Source organism: Silurus aristotelis (genome assembly GCF_946808225.1).
Source record: "Silurus aristotelis genome assembly, chromosome: 19".
NCBI classification, from domain to species: Eukaryota; Metazoa; Chordata; class Actinopteri; order Siluriformes; family Siluridae; genus Silurus; species Silurus aristotelis.
Window position 1 is genome coordinate 20,188,948 of NC_139592.1, and position 21,693 is coordinate 20,210,640.

The 21,693-nt window shown below is 38.9% G+C and overlaps 2 protein-coding genes across 42 annotated transcripts in view; one reads left to right on the forward strand and one right to left on the reverse strand.

Annotated features, from left to right (window-relative positions):
- The window catches only part of hspg2 (heparan sulfate proteoglycan 2), a 95,835-nt gene extending 87,845 nt beyond the window's left edge, over window positions 1-7,990 (reverse strand). For 32 of the 40 annotated variants that reach the window (XM_083570678.1, XM_083570674.1, XM_083570667.1 and 29 more), the window contains exon 1: window positions 7,542-7,981. In XM_083570678.1, the coding sequence (XP_083426804.1) occupies window positions 7,542-7,613 (72 nt within the window). In that variant the 5' untranslated portion in view covers window positions 7,614-7,981. Of the gene's footprint in view, window positions 1-7,541 lie in introns of all 40 variants that reach the window. The other 8 variants (XM_083570681.1, XM_083570671.1, XM_083570680.1 and 5 more) reach the window with 1 other exon arrangement.
- Window positions 7,991-12,964: 4,974 nt separating this feature from the next.
- Window positions 12,965-21,664, forward strand: LOC310742083 (ceramide kinase). 2 transcript variants are annotated; one of them, XM_083570704.1, is made up of 13 exons: window positions 12,965-13,478; window positions 14,726-14,821; window positions 14,907-15,044; window positions 15,627-15,755; window positions 16,099-16,162; window positions 16,411-16,556; window positions 17,214-17,288; window positions 17,582-17,734; window positions 18,023-18,128; window positions 19,032-19,135; window positions 20,189-20,385; window positions 20,708-21,042; window positions 21,482-21,664. In XM_083570704.1, the coding sequence occupies exons 1-13, from the start codon at window positions 13,352-13,354 to the stop codon at window positions 21,591-21,593; spliced, it is 1,782 nt and encodes a 593-aa protein (XP_083426830.1). In that variant the 5' UTR covers window positions 12,965-13,351; the 3' UTR covers window positions 21,594-21,664. The 2 variants fall into 2 exon arrangements, with proteins under 2 accessions (XP_083426830.1, XP_083426831.1); XM_083570705.1 differs by lacking the exon at window positions 15,627-15,755 and having other exon boundaries at window positions 12,967-13,478.
- Window positions 21,665-21,693: the final 29 nt, after the last annotated feature.

Sequence of the window (21,693 nt, forward strand, 5' to 3'; positions counted from 1 at the left end):
TTCTTATGCTACATTGCAGCTAAATTTTCAAGCATTCCAAAACTTTTTCAATTACAGCAAACTATTCACTTTTTATCAACGGCTGCAAAAAATGTATTCTCTTTCAGCATAGACTGTAGCATCTCTGCAATGACGGTCACACTGAATAAGGTTATATAATAGGGCTATGTCATAAAATTATATCCATTTTCAAAAGAAATAAAGTTTCCCAAAATAAATCCATCTAAATTTCAGGTCCAACTTGATAAAATTTGCAGCATAACGGTCCGACAGGTAGCATTGGCTGAACTGAACAACCACTTAATGGATTCATGGGATTTTTCCTACTATCTTTACGTAAAAATTTGAATGGCATTACCCCTTTCAACGCAAGACATGTATTACAAATGAGGATACTGACAAACAATAACCCTTGACAGTGTTGAGGAAAAAACATCTAATAATGAATAAACTCAGTACATTTTATTTGCATGTCCTTGAAATTAATAAATATACATAAATGCAAATGCTATGTGAAAACTGCTCTGGTATATATTATATATATATATATATATAAAATAATACAGCCAAATCTTAACCTTGACCTAATCATATCTAATGAGAAGGCACCGCCTCAAGCTCTGAATGACAAAAGTGCAGGAGTGCTTAGAGTGCAAAGGCCACTGGTGTGTGAAGTGGTCACTTCTCGAAGGGGGTTTGTTGAAATGCTAATGTACCCCAGAGTGAAGGGCTGCTTTGTTGCTTTATCTAAAGCCACTTGTATGCTTCTCAGCAAAGAAGAGAGGAGAGCATGGGACAAACGACAACCGAGTCACTTCAAAAGAATCCAGTTCTCCAGCTCTACAATAAATTACAGCGATCATGTGCGGTTTGTTACGGCTGATGGGGGCTTGAAGTAAACAGGAGCAAAGGCTGGAGCCGGTTTTTACCCCCTTAAACCCTGCATTACAGTATACCAGAACCTGACAACTCAAACACACTGAAAGTGTAAAGGAAACCGTAGCCACTGGTGACATTCTTCAAATATTTATGTTATTCAGGTTGCTCCGCTGCGAAATATTCCCCCGAAAGCTACAAAGTTCCTTTTCATTTCCTTTCTTGCAGAGGCTGAACTCTTATAAGATGCATCATAATTATTTAATAACAGCCCAGGAGAATAGTTCAACTAACCAGGCTGCAAGGACCTCACATTAGTAGCGTGTTTCATATCAGGACAAGTAAAGGCTTGTCTTTGGTTAAAGGTAAGAGAATAGTGTGCCGGCAACACGGCTTTACAAGACACGTTCACTTGATGGAGGAAGCTCTTAGCTCGTTCTTGATCCCAGCAACTATTCATTATGGGTATAACTGCTAAAGTGTTTACTCTGGGTTGTTGAATACCAAGTTTAGGGACGCTATACAAAGAGTTGTTGGCACCAAACTCAAACGTACTCGAGATTTTTTTTTTTTTTCTCAAAAGGTGTTCATTTTCTATAACAGCAGCATGGACCATCTTTCGAAAGTGCAAGGTGAACCACATGGCGACAGACTCAGCAGGTAGCTTAGTGGTTACCGATGTGGGTTACTGATCGGAGGTTTGCGGGTTCAAGCCTCAGTATCCCCAAGCTGCCGCTCTTGGGTCCCTTGAGCAAGGCCCCAGAGGGTTTTCTGGGCATTATAACATGGCTGACCCTAAGCTTTGACCCCAGCCTTTTACATCGCTGGGATATGCAAAGAAATAATTTCCGTTTGGGATCCATAAAGTATGAACAAACAGGTGCAGGAAGGAGTCTCCAGTGTCAGATAAAGCTGTTCCATTTCCATTTACAGCCTTTATGGCAGAAGTGCTTATTCAGAGAGAATAACAACAGAGCAGTCGGGGGTTTTGGGCCTAACCTTGCCAGCAGATTGGCGTTAGTGAGATTTCAGCAACCTTCCCATCCAAAGCCCAACGTCTTAACCACTGAGCGACCACTTAGTTTAACTTTAGGTTTTCTTTCATAGGTCTTTAGCGCTTTCTCAGCAACACGGCAAGTTAGTCTTCATTCTTATCTTCAACTGCTATAATTTTAAGTGTTGCAATGTTTTTAATTGATGAATTGAGCTTCATTCATTGTTACTTCTTCTGAGACATTAGACAACATCAAGACAACCCATGTTTTAACCCAAAGCTATTTAATGATATTCTGACCCAAGACCAAAAAGTTTTTACTCAAAGGACATGCTGTTCAGGACAATTAGGACATGCTAATTATGTCAATAAAAGTATTTTTAAAGAGCAAAAGTTTCAACAACGATAACACACAAATCATTGAACAAGGTGCAAAGTTTAGTTTCTTTGCATGTCAATCGAACTGAAGTAGTAATTACAAAGAAACTCTGCAACATAAAAAGGAAATGATGAGTTTTATGTATATATTCACATTATATCGAAAATATTTAGCAATCACCCATAATTCAGTCTTTGGTGTTTTGTCTTCGCAAGTCAACCAGACCAAGCTCTTCACTATGTGATGTGACGCCATGGCAGAATGACTCAGTGTGACATAATGGGGCTTGGCAACAGGTGAGACCTTGGTATTGCTGCAGGGGCAGTTGTGTTGTAGAATGTGTGTGTGTGTGTGGGTGTGCTAGAGGAGAGACAATGGTGCGAGGTCTACTTTTGCATCGTGCAGTGCTGCAAATTAGCGCCAACTCTTGTCCACACATGCAAGAACTGGTGTACCAGCTGAGATGCAGCTGTGTTTGCAGTCTGTCCCAGAACTCTGTGAAGTGCACACAGATGAAAGCCTCCGAATCCCACAACGATGCATTACAGATTAGACACAGGTCGATGTGATTACACCAGAAAGGGAGGCGAGATTCCAGCCGTGGAAAAATTGTTTGGCTGAATACAATACCCCGTCAAGAAAACCCCAATATTGATTATTTTATGTTGTTAGTAAGTTGTTAACCTCACTGACCTCAATCTAAACCTCAGTCACACCCCACTGTAGGACAAACAAATGCAGAGCCGTTAGCTTTCCATGACTCCCGCCATGTTTGCTTTGGGCCATACCTTTTTACACATACAGTGGACTGCCACTTAGCACTTGTTTCCTTTTATTCTAAAAATAACCACACCATTTCCTCACTTGTCTGGCACAAAAAATCAGAAACGAGATAAAAAAAAAAAAACAGTGCAACTCCCACGGTAACACAATACGTGTTGATACTGTGGTAATATGGTATTTGTTTTATTAATGTCTTTTGACATTTCATGACCTTTAGTGCAAAAGAAGTGTTTATTAAATATATTAAATAAGGAGTCTCCAGTGTCAGCATTGGTGGGTGAATAAATATATCAGTTACAATGCATGAGGTAACACAAACTACCTGTTTTCCAGCAGAATGTATGTGGAATGTGACATGTAGCTACAAACATAAAAATGTATATATAAAAAAAAAAAAAAAATATATATATATATATATATATATATATATATATATATATATATATATATATATATATGCACAAGATAAAGCACTGTGCATAGATCTGAACCAGGGTTTAAAGTACGTCTCCTTGCCCCATAAATGACTCACTTTAAACCACGGAGGTGCTTCAAGGCAGACATTCGATCGCTCATACACACAAAAACGTCTGGAAAGACTTCACTCTAATCAGCGATGACTATCATCATTTCCCCTGTCGAGCTTTGGTCGATTTAGGCAGATTTATGTGTTTAAAGTATTCCTTTACATTACACATGTACAATATTTATACATCAAAATTACATGACATTACATGACTTTCCACAGGCTGACATGTTCTAAATAATAAAAATAAACAAAAAGATATTTGGCACTATGGCATAAAAACAATGACACTACAATCTGAACTACAATGAGAACAATTACGCCTTTGTCATTGTAATTCATTATTTAATAACTTTATTTGTAATCGATTTGTAATTGCAGTTAATTTGTAACTTAATTTGGATTTGTAGTTCAACGTATTTAGTTTGTACTAATTTGTAATTGTAGTTTATTATTGTTAGTTTCAAACTTTGTAACTGTAGCTCCTTGTAGTTAGTTTGTATTTTAACTTGTGATTGTGGTTTATTGTAGTTAGTATGCAATTTAATTTGTAATTCCAGCTTATTGTAGTTAGTTTTTACTTTAAATGTGCAATTGTAGTTCATTGTAGCTGGTTTAAAACTTTGTAACTGTAGCTTATTGCAGATATTTTGTTTAGTTTGTAGTAACTTAAGTTTGTAACTTAATTTATAACTAATTCTTTATAGTTAGTTTGTATTTTAATTTGTAATTCTAGGTAATTCTAGTTACTTTGTAACTTGATTTGTATTTTGTAAATTATAGCTTGTAACAAAATTGGTAATTGTACCAAGTTACCTGTTAATCATTTTTATTGTAGTAATTGTAACAAAAAAGTAAAAAAAAAGTTTGTACTAACTGTTGAATTACATCATAATCCATGGCTTGAAAGTGGGTGATAAGTGGGAAGACATTCACCCAGAAATTCGAATTTTCCACACTGAAATTTTCTAACATTTACTAATAAAAAAAAAAGGTACACTTACAAATTCAAGGAGAGAATTCAGCACATTTATTATTCTATAGTGAACAATCAGCCAACCAAACAGTTTTCCTGATACGAGGAAACTTTCAAACTCTATTACTACTAGGTTTAAGAACAAAACCTTATTTTGCTGAGCCTTTCTAGTGACATTTCTTGAGTCTTTTCCACCAACCTACTCTGTATGCCATCTCAACTCAATATACCCTAAGCATTAGGGAACACAGAGATAAGGCCTGTGGGGATATGGTGAGAATGTAGTTAGGACATGTTAGTGGATGATGATAGGAATGTCAGGGACAGTCTGGAATGGGACAGAATTTCAAACCTTTGAGCCTCTAAAGAATACACGCCCTTTATTATCAGCCGTCGCGATTAGAAACTTCTAATCCCCGAATGTTTGCCCCGAGTGTGAAACCGTATCCCACGCAAAGCTGACCTGATTTAAATACTCATAGTCCCAATCTCCACTACACTCAGAGCTTTGTGCAAGTCTAGGATCACATGTTTAACCCACGACATCCTGACTTTACATAGGTCTTGAAAAAATGTGGGCATTCTAAAAGAAGTCAAGGTGAGGCACGATAAAATAGAAAATGATCTGTCACAACATCCTGGCAACGAACTGTATAGGGGTGCAGGAATCCAGGTCAAGCGGGCCACCCATGTAGAAGTCAGCGAGCACTGGCAGCACTATATTCTGGGAGAGACTGTAAACCAGAATAGTCGCTGATACTCATAATTAGGATGCCAGTCACTGAGAGTGACAATCAGACACTGAGAGCACATCAAATAGTCGGTGAGACAAATGTGATTGTGCTGAAGCAGCAACTTTCGCACCGTATGCATGGGTTAGTGTGGTGAATGGAACTCTGCTATGATATCCTTATTGCTGGGGTTCTTTAATGCAAGTGAGTGCCGCAATCACAACCATCTAATTCAGATGGTCTCGGTCCAAACAACAACTACACACTGAAATGGACATGCTGATTGTTTTTCATTTGGGGGGGGTTTCCCCATCCACTTTAGTTTAAATCTGAATTAAAAAAAGATCTAAATCTTAATGCACAGTTTTGAATAGATCGGTGTTGCAGAATGCAGAATCCAGTAGCAATTAGCACCCAACTGATTGCTAACAGAAAGACGGCAAAGATTCGGTTGTGCTAGTAAACTAAAAGATAATGAGTTTATTGCTGTTTTGTCTGAGCTGATTGATAATTACAGCGCCAAAATTCCAAGTGGGGCTGCTTCTAGCGCTGAATCCAATGAGCCCTCTAATACGTAGTAAAGTTGAGCTACAATAGGAGAAAAACAGATGTCCTTAGTTTAGCGCAATTATAGGGTAATTGTGTGAACAATAGTATTCTGTGAAAATAAAAAACACCACATCAGTGCCTTGTCCCTGGCAAGGACCTATTTTTGCATTCAATCTCGATACGCAAGCTCACTTAAATTAGATACATCACATGGACTGACAAAGAATGAAAATTTGAAGATTGAAAAAGAAATTTGAAGAATGAAGATTATAACTGTTTGGTCTTCACCTAACTCAAAAATTGGCTTTTTTTTTTTTATCCAAATCTCTAAAACCAATTCATGTTTGTCCAGTTATTTGGCGGCCATGCCTCAAATCACACCTTGCTCTAAACATGACAGAATGATAGAAGTATTTTTGTGCTCATAAAACTGACTCATGGGATTTAAGACGTATATATAAATGTGTTAGAGCAAGTGAAAGCACCAATCCTAAAAACCTGGCCTGAAAATTAATAGCTAAAAAAAAATTATAAATAGCAAAAACAATATTAAGCTCGACTAAAGAGATTTCCAGATATAGCTGTTGGGTTTAAATGTGGTGTGGAGGTATGCGATAGGTGGTAGTTCTTTTACTATGTACTACGTAACTGAGTTCACCATGTAGAATAATAAGCAATGCGGAGTGCATCAAGGGCGTACACGAGGTCCCATTTACATTCCCGCATAGTGTAAACTGTAAGAAAAGGTTTACGCCCAGCACTCAAGGTGTTCCCACTGAAGCCATGTAGATGGGAATAAAGCTGAGAAAGTGTACAGGCATGCACAGTGTCTATGAATAGCCGGTTCCTATGGACAAGATTAGATCAGGAGAAAGACACTGGAGCAAAGCCGCCATTCCTATTGCTCCTGTACACAATCAGAAGAGAATCGTTGCTTAAAGTGTTTGCTTGAGCAAAAGTGTTTGGAGAAAGGACAGGCTGTAGCAATCTAATGTGTTTGGGCTGATCAAAGAAAAAAAAAAAATACACACCGAATTTTGTGTTTTTTTCTTCAGTTTATAGAATAATCTAATCGTTTAGTGCCGGCTCCATATTCTTTAAACATGGGGGGTTTCTGAATGACCACTATTGTCAGTCATTATACACACAGTTCCAAAAGTATGTTGGCATCTGGTTATTACACCCATATTTGCTTTTTACGTCAGAGGACACCCTTATCTAGAGCGACTTTTTTTTATACAGTCAAGGGTTAAGGGCCTTGCTCAAGGGCCCAGCTTGGTGGTGCTGAAGTTTGAACTTATGACCTTTTCTGATCAGACGTCTTAACCACTGAGCTACCGCTTTCCCTGTTTTTCTATCTGGTTTATTTACTTGACTGTTTACAAACTAAAAGCCAAAACAAAAACACCAAACAAATAACACATTGAACAACAGTCGGGTAGGATCTGTACTACATTTAAGGAAAAGTGGAACCTGATGGGTCTTATCAAGGTGGTACCATACAAGGAGACATCCTGCATTTGTGCACGTGCATCAAAGGACACTAGGGTTCCAAGAGTAACCCCCAGGAACAAGGTACCTCAAGGGGTCATGCAATTGTTCTGTGCATGCACTTTGTAGAAATAAGGACTTGTGTGGTCACCTAGTGCGGAGTGATCACGTGTGCACTCGGGAGTGTGTGTGAATGAAAGCAGCCCACCAAGTCACGGCAGAATAAATGCACTTACCTCGATGAGATGAGACCCGAGCACCAAGATGAGCAGAACAGAAAACTTTCGCACTCCTGTTCGCGTGCCCATCTTCTCCAAGGCCGTCCTCCTGGGAAACTGAGAAAATCTCAATCTCTCAAACACAAGCCGCCAAAGTTTTTTGGAGTCACTTGAGAAGAAAAGCGGTGGTGTGTCTCCTTAACACACTCAACCGTGCGTGTGCGAGTGTGTGTCTGAGTGCGCGCGCGCGTACATGTGTGTGTGTGTGTGTGTGTCTGAGTGCGCGCGCGCGTACATGTGTGTGTGTGTGTGTGTGTGTGCGCGCGCGCGAAGAGTACTGCTCCCAAATCTGGTCAAGATTGTTATATCCGTTTCAAGGTTTTCTCTTTTTTCCCCTGCTTTCTGTTTTATTCTGCGGACCGGAAAAGATGTCCCCTCTCCAAAGTCCGGTTCTGTCTGATGTATCCAAAAAAAAAAAAAAAAAAAAAAAAAAAAAAAAAAAAAAGATGGAGCAAAAAAAAAAAAAAAAAAAAAAAAACCATGCAAACTCCACCTACGTCTACAGGAAAGGTTGCCAAATAATGTCAGCCCTTTTAAACTAACGTACAGTCTGTACATTTTAATTAAGTATAAACATTTACCAAAAGAATAAGCAAAAGTCTTCAAATATCATTTGATCAATTAAAGCGTGATATTTGTAAAAAAAAAAAAAAAAAAAAAAAAAAAAAATTATATATATATAATATATATATATATATATATATATATATATATATATATATATATATATATATCAAATCTTCTAATTGATGCTTTGTAGAAAAAAAAAATACTGTTTTGTATTACATATTAAAATTATCCATTATGGTTAATATTTTTCTTGGAAAAGCATGATCTAAATACAGAAATAATGTATTACCATGAGTATGGGTAGTCCTGAGTTTATTCTTTTAGCGCCATCTGCTGTTCATTAACAGTACATACTGTAGTAACTACACCAATCAGGGGCTTTTCAAACTGAGGGTCACTGCAGTTGCAGAGTTTATCAGTAAACATGCACGAAAAATGAGATTAATGTCTTAAATCGTAGCCTTATGTTGAGCCTTAACATTATACAGGTTTTTGAGCTTTAAGAATTTTTTGATTGGAGACACAGCCCATAACAACAATTACAACGACAGCGGGGCATAAAATCAATTTAACACCTCTCTTGGTAATCTGATGGACAGGGATAATCTATGGTTCCTGTCTGATCATTGGGGTATTTCATTTCATGGTGTACATGATATTTGCAGCAAGAGCATGGCCAATGCACAACACAACACTTCCCACTAGACTGGAAAGAAGGTACAAGGAAAATTCCTTTAGGTTTTTTTTTACTTATAAGGTAAGCACATCTGGATTTTTTAAGCACATTAGAATTTTTTTTTTTCTAATTTATTTTGCCAACCCCTGAAATAATGGAAAGTGAGAAATATCTATCCATTGATTAATTTATACATGTACCCAATCGTCCATCATTCCATCCATCCATCTATCCATTCATTTATAGTATCCAGTTCATGCTCAAGGTTGCAGAGGATCTGGGAACACACCCTGGATAAAACACTGCTTTATCAGTGCATGCAGGCAAACAGTCAGCATCCTCATTAAGACCTATAGGTTATCTAGTGTTGCCAGTTCACATATTTCCATCCTTTCCAGAGCCGAAAAGAAGCTGTAAAACCCTGAGGGAACCCACAGGGATATGGCAGAAACATGCAAAACGAAGAGTATTCCAAGTTCAAGATTGATCTGACAGCTGTAGGTGTAACTACCTGCTGTGCCAACATACTGAATATACTTTTATAGTCAGCTTTTAAAAACTAGTACACGATTAGGCCTTTTCAACGTGTGTGTGTGTGTGTGTGTGTGTGTGTGTGTGTGTGTGTGTGTGTGTGTGTGTGTGTGTGTGTGTGTGTGTGTGTGTGTGTGCGTGTGTAAGAGCAGCTGCTTTTCATTTAGCTCCCTGAACATCTCCAAGTAGGAAAGAGATAATAACTAGGCAGAGACCAGTCATCACATGTCATCTCGCTCTGTAGATCTTTGACTAGTTTTAATTTCAGCTTCTCCTCCATTTTAGGAAGAAAATAATGAAAATGTAACTGCTGACCACCATCACATTCATTACACCTTGACCGTATAACACACTGCCTGTTGGTGGTGCTGTTGCACAAACATTTATTATCAGCAATTAATCTGAAGGCCAAAAATGACCTTATACGGATGATGTACTTTTTAATCATGTCCCTCAGAGACTTTAGAGAAACCTTCAGGTTCGAGTTAGACCTTTTGGAAAACTTGTCTATTTTCTTCTTCCTCATAGACTTTCTGTTCTATCACATGGTTCAATGCAGACATGTTTTTGTTTTTGCTCATCCATGCCTGGTTTTTTGACCTCCCAAAAATTCTGGTAGATGTACTGCCTACTCCATATTGCAATCTTTATATGGGGCTCGGCAATAGACCAGGACTGAGAACCAGGTTAAAAATGCCACCGTTAAATGATTATTGGAGCATTTGAGTGCTTAAGTAAATAGAGTTCATTGGTTACTCTATCTGGATGATAATATACGAGTGACTTTCAAAAGATAGAATGTTAAAATCATTGTAAAGATCGTAAATGATCACAGTTTTCCCCCTGAAGCTATTGGAGATTTTTGGAATATGATGATAATTATCACGATTAGCATTATCTTATGTTTGTATTGATATAAATCTGTATGAACTCAGTGATATAAAACCAATCTACTAATTGACACGTTGATAAAGTTATAAATCTTCACTAGAGCTCGCTCTCTCTCTCTCTCTCTCTCTCTCTCTCTCTCTCTCTCACACACACACACACACACACACACACACACACACACACACACACACACACACACACACACCTCTGGACAACTTTTATTTAAGTAGTTCCAAGTAAAACTAAAGTGCAGTGGAAATACAAAAGTTACGTCTGGTTTATTTTACCGCCGCAGATAAAGAATTCCAGATGTTGATCAGAAGAATGTTCAGCTAATCGGGCCTCTAAACGTTTTGGTTAATGCGATAACAGTGACCTCATGTGGACAAACGTGTTAGTGCAGCAGGTTGGAATAGTTTTTCCTGGATGGATGGATGGATGGATGGATGGATAAATAGATGGATGAATAGATGGATGGATGGATGGATGGATGGATGGATGGATGGATTGACACGCTTAGAAAATTTTTATGTATATTTAATGTTTATTTAATAATATTTATAATATATATATTGTATTTCTATATAATATATAAATAATTCTAATTTTTTAAAATGAAAACAATATTTATGTTTGTATAAACAACCTCTTATGTACATGATATTTTCCAGTCAGACAATCATTTACAGGCTGCTCAAATGCTCTGCATGTTTGTAAGTACATAAACTGTGTGAGAAATATTTCTTTGAACAAAAGCACGCACAAAAGTCATCTCCCAGATGCCCACCATCACTCTATCCTGAGAGTTGCTGCAGCAGAGAACCTAACCTCAAATATTAAGGAACCAACAGCCAAGAAAAAATGCCAAGTCGCTTACTTAACTTGAGACCACTGATTTAGATGCATCAGATAATACAAATGCAGGTCCAAAGCTACAGTGAATTTTCATATCAAACATCAGAACAGTGAGAAAAAGTTGGAACTGTTGCAGAATTGTTGGTGCCAGACAGGCTGGCTTTCCTTGGATTTTCTCCAAATTCACTCTGAATGACATGAGAAACAAAATTACATCAAGTGAGCAGCAATTTTGTGTGTGGGAAAATCTTTTTTTATTACAGAGATCAAAGAACAATAGTTTCCTGTTCAAAAACAGGATTCTGAGACTTCAATGGGCACAAAATGGATCAGTTAAACCAATTATTCTTTGGGAAAAGAATGTGAACATGTCCTGTGGTGTTTTTCCACAACATGACAAATAAATATGTGGGTGGAGAAGAGTGATAGCAGGAGTAATTTGTGATAGAAGGGTATCTGTGAGAGTGAAAGGGAAAGTTTATAGGACTGTGGTGAGACCTGGGATGTTGTATGGTTTAGAGACAGTGGCATTGAGTAAAAGACAGGAGGTGGAGCTGGAGGTAGCAGAGCTGAAGATGTTGAGGTTTTCATTGGGAGTGACGACGATGGACAGGATTAGAAATAAGTTTATTAGAGGGACAGCGCATGTAGGACGTTTTGGAGACAAGGTGAGGGAGGTGTGATTGAGATGGTTTGGACATGTGCAGAAGAGGGACATGGGGTATATCGGTAGGAGAATGGAGCCACCAGTAAGGAGGAAAAGAGGAAGACCAAAGAGGAGGTTTATGGATGTGGTGAGGGAAGACATGCAGGTAGTTGGTGTGACAGAGGCAGATGTAGAGGAGAGGGGGTTGTGGAGACGGATGATCTGCTGTGGCGACCCCTATTGGGAGAAGCTGAAAGAAGAAGAAGAAGAAGATGACAAATAAATATGTATATTTGTTGAGTATTTTTGGTTAAAAGAAACATTTTTATGCAAACCAAAATAAAATAAAAAGCTGACTCATGATATTGCATGAATTCGTTGGTTTTGAAGGCTGTGAAGCAGGAAAACTTTACTCCTCTCAGATGCTTCTTTTTTTTTACTCAATTCTTGATTTTACTTTTTCACCCAGAGCCAAATGATGGCATTTGTGTAACACCACCAATCTGAACAACATCACCTGTGATTCAGTGTTACACAGCTCTTACACAACAGTGAGGGACTTATGTTGGGAACCAGAAGTTGTTTAAGAAAGCATCAATGATCAAATGTCCAGAAAGAGAACCGGGTTTTTCTTTGGAAGTCCTACATTTTTTAAACCGATTTCTTTCTTTTTTTTTAATTCCTACATGTAAACAAGTAAGAAACCTTGGTGCAAGTAAGAAAACGAAGGCCTACAGCGACAAGATGTTCGAGAAAATCTGGTTTTACCAAGTTTATTTAAGGAGAAGGCGGTCTGTCTCATGGACCTGACGGTGCACCTACACACCACAAAGCAGCCTTCTTGTCAATCCGGTATACCTGAGTGTGTTTACACTGAAAACACAACAATGTGACCCTTCTCTTCAGTAAGAGAAAAGAGACTTCACATTTTATATCTACTGTCCAAATCACGTGATTTACATTTAAATAAATGAATTACTGATTCATTAAACAAATATATTATTTGATTTTTGCAGGTTTTAACACTTAAAATTAAGTGTAAGTGAGTTTGCTTCCTGGCCTGTATACTAACTTACTGAATAGTATGTAAGAACAGTAGATCACTTGCGAATTGTTTAGTAAGGAACTGTAGGTAATTAGCCACGCCTCTCACCCCTTAAGCTCATGTTTATGCAAAGTATTAGCCAATCGGAATGCGGTATGATAATTGGAACAGGTGTGTGAAGACTGGAAACCTCAGACGCGTCTTTTAAGAGTTTGTCATTCAGGTGTGCTATTAGAGGAACAAAAGTGGCCGGAAACACCGATTTTATTTTGTGTAGAAACTTTTAAAAAGACAGCAAGCAGGTAATTCTGTGGTATCCGAAGTTTTTATTTGGTCACATGGGTCCCTTTTTTCCCCCTCTTTTTCACAGCACAGGTGTTTATTATCAAACCGACGCGCGAGGACGGGAATGAGCCGCGAGTGAGCGCGCGCACGGCGGTAAAAGAAAATGTCCCGATTGAAAGCGAAAACGCAGACGTGCAGTAGGTGTATAAAGTGATTTCAGGTTGAGGGTTTTAGAAGATTTTAGAGGGTTTGTTTAGGTGGTTAAGGTGATGGAGGCGGACTCGGTGAAATTGGAGTCGAGTGTGTGGCTCGGGAACAAGCGGCACCGCGCGCTGCTCAGCGGATGGCGCTTTAGCTGGACCGAGCTGGACAAGAAGAACCGGGACAAAAACACCAGTAAGTCTCTCACACACGTCTTTTTTTCCCCCACTTGGCACGTCTGTCCAGCTCATTTATTTATTAAAGTGCACGCATTTTGGCACGTGGTCACCAACCTTTTGTTTTACACCTTTCTAACCTAATTACCGCGCGCGCGCACTCGTTGCATTGATTGTGCACGCTTTTTTTTTCACCTTGACGTTGTCACGTGATGCCATTGCGCAATCGGTGTTATGGTTTCAATTTAAAATGACTGGGTACATGCTTCGGTTTCTGAAGAGATTCCACAGTGGATATTATGATCCCTCCCTCTTTCATATTTATGCACCTTTTATGGTATGTGTGTTTGTTTAAAAATGCATGCCAAGTAAAGTTTTTTGTATTGCAACAAATCATTTGTTACATTAAGGACCATATAAATATCATAAATAGCCAGAAACACTCTTTGATTGCTCCAGATCTCCAGGCAACTGATTTGTCCAGCTCTGATATTACTTATGTACTGTGTGTTCAGATTTGCCATTGTATGTTTTTTTCCATTGCATGGAATTCAGGCCATTGGTAATGATCATCTCAACAGGAATGCATAGTAAACATAGAAGTATCATACCGTGCCAAAGTTTAAAATAAGATCCCTTTTGAGATGCATTGAACGATAAGGTGATTGGTGATGTGACATGAATAACATTATGATTATCAAAGATATTTAAACAATTTGGATCATGCATATTAGCTTTACTTACAACCTTCAGAGATACAGTAATGCTGCACTGAGTTATAATAATGATGATTAACTAAATTATATAAGTAAATTAATTGTAGAATTTTTTTTATATGTAATGCAGAACATTTTTAATTATGAAGGTAATTTTAGAAAAAAATAACTTTTTGTAAAGGTTTTGAGTTTATATATAAATGTGTATATTATAATATATGGAGGTGGGGTTTATGGTCTTACACTACCCACAGTGACTTAAAAAAGGTGTGTTGGTATTAATTACACTATCTAGATTTACTCGTTTTGCCTTCGTCCCTAGTTGTAGTCATGTCAGATATGTTGAATATAAAAATTTTGTTCAACAGTGGTTTTTCCTGCTAATCAATACATTTCATTTCAAATGAAACAAATTGGCACAAACTAAATTTCCACAAAGATCACAACTGTTTATTCAAATAAATTATTGGGTTGTGGTGATGCTGACTATAGAGGCCAGAAATCAACCCTTGACTCTGTATCATCTATCAGGTATGCGTTTGTGTCTCAGTTTCAGTGCCCGTCTCCAAAGTGGTTGCAGTAATGGAGGGTCAGGTTGAGATCCATCCCCAGAAGAAAACGAAGGACACTGACCGAGACTTCACACGTAAGATCCAGCTTAGTGACCAGTTCGTCCACTGACCTGCCCTCAAATAGATCACATAACTATTTGTCACTTGTCTTTGCCCTAGTGTTCTATGTGAAGCGCAGTAACACCAGCGGTGGGAAGGGGCCGCTGTGGAGCCTGGGCAGATCCCAGTTCTGTTGCCTCAGCCGTGACCTCAGGGACCAGTGGGTGACACAACTTCGAATCGCACTCAAAACCCACTGTGAGTCGAGCAGCTCAGTACTCAAAAATGTTGTTTATGGCTGATATACAGATTTTAGTAAGAAGCCATGGTTTCATAGTTTGCAATTCGCTTTGCTTCGCTTGCTAGTATTTATCTAGAAATGTGCCCAGATCGCTGTCTTTGTGGCAAAAAGTAATTAGTGACAGTGTAGACTTGAGTTACATAGCATTACCTGGTTTTGGATATTGGTATCAACAGGTGTTTTTACATGCGAGTAATCAAGTACAGTATTGGACTGATACGTGATACCAGTATTGGTAATGTTGCATCTCTAAACTATTGAATAATAAATTAATGAGGAAAGTGCCAAGTTATATATAAATAGGTTCGGCTCCTGTTAATCGCAAATGTGGCAGGACAAATTTAAATGACCATCCCACAATTCCACTCGAGTGTCCCTCTGATAAATGCGTTGGTTTTCCAGGAAGTAATCAGATTTTTGCGATGGCAAAAAAGTGGCACCGTATTTTCAAAGATATATATAAAAAAAAATGTACATGTCATTATGCATGCCAAAGTCACGTGTACACCTCTGTTTTCCGTCCGATCTGTCTCTACCAGGTCCCTCTCGCCCTTGCAGGTTGTTGGTGTTCATTAACCCCTATGGAGGGAAGAAAAAAGCGAAGCAGATCTATCACTCCTCAGTGGCTCCTCTATTTGAGCTGGCTGGCATCAGCTCTCATGTTGTGGGTAAGCCGCATGCAACACCGCTCCAGTGTCTTGGTTGTTATTGAGTCTCACTGACCCGGGGCTCTCGAGTGACACTCTGTGGGTCTTTATCAAGAAGCAGGAAGGAACTATAGCCGAATGAAAAGAGAAAGGGGGAGAAAGCCGGATCAATTATTAAGCCGAGTGAATTACGCTAGAAACCCAGGCTCAACCGACGGGTATTGCTTTCTTGTTTAGTAAAAAGATATCCACGCCAAGTGCAATTGAATCAGAAGTGGCAATGGAGGGAGGGGGTTACTTCACGGTTTTCATCTTCTAAGTCAAGCTTTGAATACCTGCCTATCAAAATCACCTTTTCTTATAGTGACCGAACGAGCCAATCAGGCGAGAGACCACATCCTGAAGAAAGATCTGACTGGGTTCGATGGGTAAGTCACACACCATATCGTACCGTGCCTCGTGAAATTACGCCGTAACAATCATCTATTTTTCCAGGAAAAGCATTTTGAAAACACTGAGCAGGTAACCATGGGGCCCGTGTATATCATTACTCTGCGATTAAACCCTCTTAACGATACCTGTAGTGCGGCATTAACTATAATTTCATGCTTCAGCTGCATGATTTCGTGCTTCATGCTTCAGCAGACATTGTTCATTTTTCTTCCTTTCCGTATAGTGTGATTTGTGTTGGTGGAGATGGAATGTTCAGCGAGCTGTTGCACGGCGTGATCGGACGAACCCAGCAGGAGGCAGGTGTTTCAGAACATGACCAGTCTGTGATGCTGCAGCCATGTGACCTTCACATCGGCATCATTCCGGCAGGTTTGTAATGAACTGTGCCGAAAAGACTGCGGGGGAAAACGAAATGATTCAATGAGAATGTGAAGCTGTGTAATGCTCAAAAATCAACACTTTTCAATAAAATTACCACTTTAAAATGTTAATTCTCTTGTACGAGCGTTAACAATCTCTTTTGTTACACATTTTATCCTTGTATTTTATGTTCTGGAACATCCATGAAATGAACCGGTTGCTTTACAAGCATTGAACAGTCGGAAAACTCACCCAAATGATTACCGAAACCAATTTCTAGACATCAGAGCAAGGTTCCCACAACCTATCCCAATATTCACACATGGATCTAAGTAAATCAAGTGGCATTGGCTTTTGCAACACTACACCTTTCCCATAGAAAACATAAAGCTACAGGCTTAACTCTGACTAAACGTGCTTATACTGGGGGGGGGAACAACAACAACAAAAAACCAAAACAAAAGTAGAACATTTCCCATAAAAGTTGCTGTGTGTGCGGTTATACGAAACCGCATTAGAACGAGTACAGTAATATAAACCGGTGATTTTTCCTCCCTCTATTGTCAGTGCTGCTTTTGTGGAGTGTTAATTCAGTATTACAGTATTAAAAATTGAACTGTAGTGTAGAGTTTTTTTCTTTCATATTTCTTATGCGTCTCTCCACAGGCTCCACAGATTGCGTTTGCTTTGCTACAGTAGGCGTGAATGACCCGGTTACATCAGCGCTGCACATCATTATTGGTAAGAATTTTCACAATGTGCCACTTAAAAAGGTGCTTTTTTTTTTTTATACACATGGACGATGTAACAGTTTTACCAGTTAAAATCTTATGTAATGCCTCTTTTTAAATAAGCCACATTATTTAATCTTTTATTATTTAATTATTATGGGAAAACGTTTATTATACGTCACAGCAGTACAGTATCACTTGTGTATCATGGTGTTTGCACTGTCAATAAAAAAAAAAAGTTTGTTCTGATAAGCAGGAGTGTCCTGATGAACATTAATTTTGTTTTCTATTCCCCTTTCCCAGGAGACTCTCAACCTCTGGACGTGTGTTCTGTCCATCATTGCTCCACACTGGTGCGTTACTCCGTCTCACTGGTGGGCTACGGTTTTTATGGTGACGTGTTGGTTGAAAGTGAGAGGCACCGCTGGATGGGACCGCTCCGATACGATTACTCTGGTACTTTTCTATTGTATGTAGACTTCAGATGTCTGTTTATTGTTGCTTTCTATGTCACTATGTAATTACACTTGTTGAAGCTTGTTTTGTTTTTTGTGTGTGTGTGTCGCTGTAAATATAAATTCTATACACATTTAAACAGTTTGCATGTCTTTATGGAGTGACCTGGTGCACTTTCTCTCCATGAGGCAAACAAACACATTCAGTACCAAAGGACATTTTAATGAAGAAGTAAAAAAAAAAAAAGTTCTTCTGCTCTCACCGTCCCTGTGTGTCCTCTCTGTTTAGGTTTTTTAGTGTACCTGTGCAACAGGAGCTATCAGGGAATAGTGCAGTATCTACCTGCAGACTCCCAGATCACCAGCCCCAGAGACAACAGTCGCTGCCTCTCAGGGTAAAGGCAGGGTTTTGAAGTCAAAATAAATATACAATTAGTCAACTGCCTGCATTTTGTCACACTTTCTGCGAGCTTCAATAAAATAAGTTAGAGGAAGATCTCTGGCCAATCAGAACCAGGAAGTATAATCATTTGCATGTCATTGCTTTGTATTTGGAACTCATATGGAATATATTTTCCATGCATGCAGAATGTTTGGGGTCATAACTTTTAAGGGAACCCTTAAGTGCTGATTAAGAGTTTATATACATCAGCTAAAATCTCTCAAATCACCGTCCCTTTCATGTAAAAGAGGCCAGAATAAAATCTCATAATACACGTGATGTATCCTGTACGAGAGACGTGTACCCATTTAGCGAAAGAACTAAGGAAAAACTTTAAAAAAAAAAAAAAAAAAAGGATTATGCTATGAAGCTGTGGAAACTCTTTTTTTTTTTTTTTTAACTATTGTGTAAGATGGGCCAAGACATGCGCATCCATTAGAGATACTATTAAAATGTACAAAGCACAGGAAGCTAAAAGACCACCTTGTTCTAGTTTATTTCTTATCAGTACACCACTAACAGCCTGAGCACCTTAAAGCTACCTGCAAGCCGTTGCTATTTGTTGGAGCTGTGTCCATGACTCCCAGGTACTCTGGTAATGTGATCCCTGAGGAAACCACTAAAACGGTCAATGAATGAGAGCTACTGGCTGAAGTAAGCCTCAATAAGATTAGACAGGTTTGTGAACAGAAACCGAAATGTACACACATGCTTGGTTGTCATCTTATTTATAATAATTGTCCTGCTTGGCAGAGCATCTATTGCTCAATCTACATATCCTTATTTTTGTGGCAACCTGTTACACCTGTACATCTACCTTTAAAATGTAACTGTGTGTGTGTGTGTGTGTGTGTAGGTGCAGAGTATGTTCAGAGAGCACAGAAAGACTGTTCCCTCGCTCAGAGAGCTGCAGCTCTTTGTACAGCAGGCAACTTAGCCAGTACAGCATTGAGTCCGAGGGTAAGACACGTCATTCAGAAACACTCGCAAGCGTCCAAACTCGATCACAAAATGACAAAGGTGGAAAAAAACTGAACCAAGGTCATGAGATACATACTAAAGTCACCATTTCTTGGGCATCTTTCCACTGCATACTGAAAAACATTGAACTGGGATGTAAATTAAACAAATGGTAGCATATTAGAGCACATTTAAGACAAACCACAGCTTTACAGCCAGCACTGTATACTATACTACAGTCCGAGCTGCTGCAGATGACTAATCAAGATTATTGAACAGTCAATATCATTGTTATAAGGGCTTTTATCTTTAGTCAATGATTTAAACATGAGGAATCCAGATAGAAAGTAAAGATGAAGAGTAAAAACCCACTTTAACTTTGATGAAAAATTTCTTGTTCTGAATTTATGCAGATGAATATGCTCTTTAAAGTTAGTGATCCGGGATATTACGATTATTGTGAGAAGCTAAGTGAATATTCGACTGGTGATCATTTCCAGTCCTTACCTTTGGAGAAAAAGGTCTCTAGATACGATGTTGGTAAAGTCAACTTAAAAGTGGGTTTATTCTGCAACTTCATGCAATTCATGACACATACTGGTTTTCCAAAACATATTTCCTCAGTAGCTGTTTTAATGATGTATCAGAGATAAACAAAATGCTACAAAATCTCCCATAAGTCTGGTTGGGTTCTTGTGTCGGAGTAGGCAATTGCATAAAATTCACATACTGTGTTCCCAGTGGTTGGGGTCGTGGTCATCCTGGAATCATGGGATAAAGATGATCAGTCAGAAGAACTAGAATTTGATTTGTAGTACCTCAAGATACCAGGTGGGCCTGGAAATATGCGAAATGTCCCAGTGACTATAACCTATAGCGTTCATAATGTAATCCAGTTTTATAAAGGTTTACAGTGATTTAAGTGACCTCAAAATTGTAATTCTTGCAAACCCCTTCATATATATACAAATAGTAGCAACCTTCAGTCGGATCCAGTGTTTCGACTTGATTTTGAAGGTACCTGACCCAGGGCTGTGTTCTCATTGTCCTCAGATAACTGGTTAAGTGTTGAGGGCAGGTTCAGGTGCGTGTCCCTTACCTGCATGTCTAGCTCATGCCCACGGAGCCCCAAAGGTCTCTCGCCCTCTGCCCACCTGGCTGATGGGACAGGGGACCTCATCCTAGTAAGGAACACTAACCCCCTAGGCTTCCTCACATACCTGCACAGGCACACCACCACACAGGATCAGGTGAGGATGGCTGCATACATTTCTTAGGTTTTTTTTTTTTTTTTTAAGCTAATTTCTGACTTGTATTTTTGGAATAAGTTTGCTTATGATTTCCTTGTGTAATTCCTAAAGGCTTAAGATGGAACATTCAGGGGACAACAAATAAGTTTATTTTAATATAAAAAAAGGAAATTGTGGATCCTATAAATGATTAGTGGTTTTATCCTGCGCAATCAATTAAGTTTGGTTTTAAAAAATAAAAATACACGCACAATATTATTTAGAAAATGAATCCACCAAGAACATGTGAATAGTAACTGACTCTCCATCTCTGTGGTTTCAGTTTGACCTGCCCTTCGTCGAGGTCCACCGCGTCAAGGCAGTGCGCTTTTCCTTTCTTCCCGGTGAAGAGGATGACGCTGAAGACCAGCCAAACGAAAGCCAAAATAACAGCCCTGGTATCCTGGAGGACCCCGAGACTCTGTGTAACAGCGACATGGAGTCGAACAGCTTCGGTTCCAAGCAACACCTTGCAGGAAACCAAAGGGAACAAGGGATGAAGGAGAAAAGCAGGAACAAGAGTGATTATTTGTGCGGGCTTTGCTCTAGTAAGCGATCTGCTACGTCGGTATGGAACTGTGATGGAGAGATTTTGCCGTACGCTGAAATCTCATGCAGGTAAGTCGTCCGCCAGCCCCTTGAAAAATAACCTATAAAACATACTGGCTTAATGAGACCCTTCCAAAATAATATGCTGTTTTCCTAAAATCTAAACAGTAATTAATTTATTGAGGCATTATAAATATTGAGCTTGATATGCTGCCTATGTCCTGACACATGAAGTTCATCATTTGAGAATTTGGCATGTAAAGCCTTTTACACGTACGGCGTGCGGTAGATGCTGTTATCCAGAGCGACTTAGTCTCAATAATCAATAAATGCATTCTAATTGTTTATAAGGACATGGAGTAACAAGCAGTCTAATCCTCTAGTGGGAGAGAGACGTTAAAGTCTTAGTAGGGCATCTCCTTACACATGGATCTGAGGTCCAAGAACATTAGTAAATATTTCAAACTCCAGTTAAACCGTGGCTGCTTTTCTTTTCCCCACGATTCAGAGTACATGGTCAGCTGGTGCGTTTGTTTGCCCGGGGCGTCGAGGAGGACCCAAGCTCCCGGAAATACGAGGGAAACAGGAACTGCAGAGGGCGATGTTTTTCACATAGCTAATAACCACTAAATGGTAGATCAGAAAATAAAATATATTTAAGTTAAACATTAAAATATTGCAAAAAAAAAAATAAGCAGATGGTTTGCATTTCATGTTTTA

Coding starts and splice junctions, on each gene's coding strand:
- LOC310742083 (XM_083570704.1), top strand. CDS start 13,352: ATGGAGGCGGACTCGGTGAAATTGGAGTCGAGTGTGTGGCTCGGGAAC. Junction 16,163..16,410: donor GATCTGACTGGGTTCGATGG/GTAAGTCACACA, acceptor CTTTCCGTATAG/TGTGATTTGTGTTGGTGGAG. Junction 17,289..17,581: donor AGCGCTGCACATCATTATTG/GTAAGAATTTTC, acceptor CCCCTTTCCCAG/GAGACTCTCAACCTCTGGAC.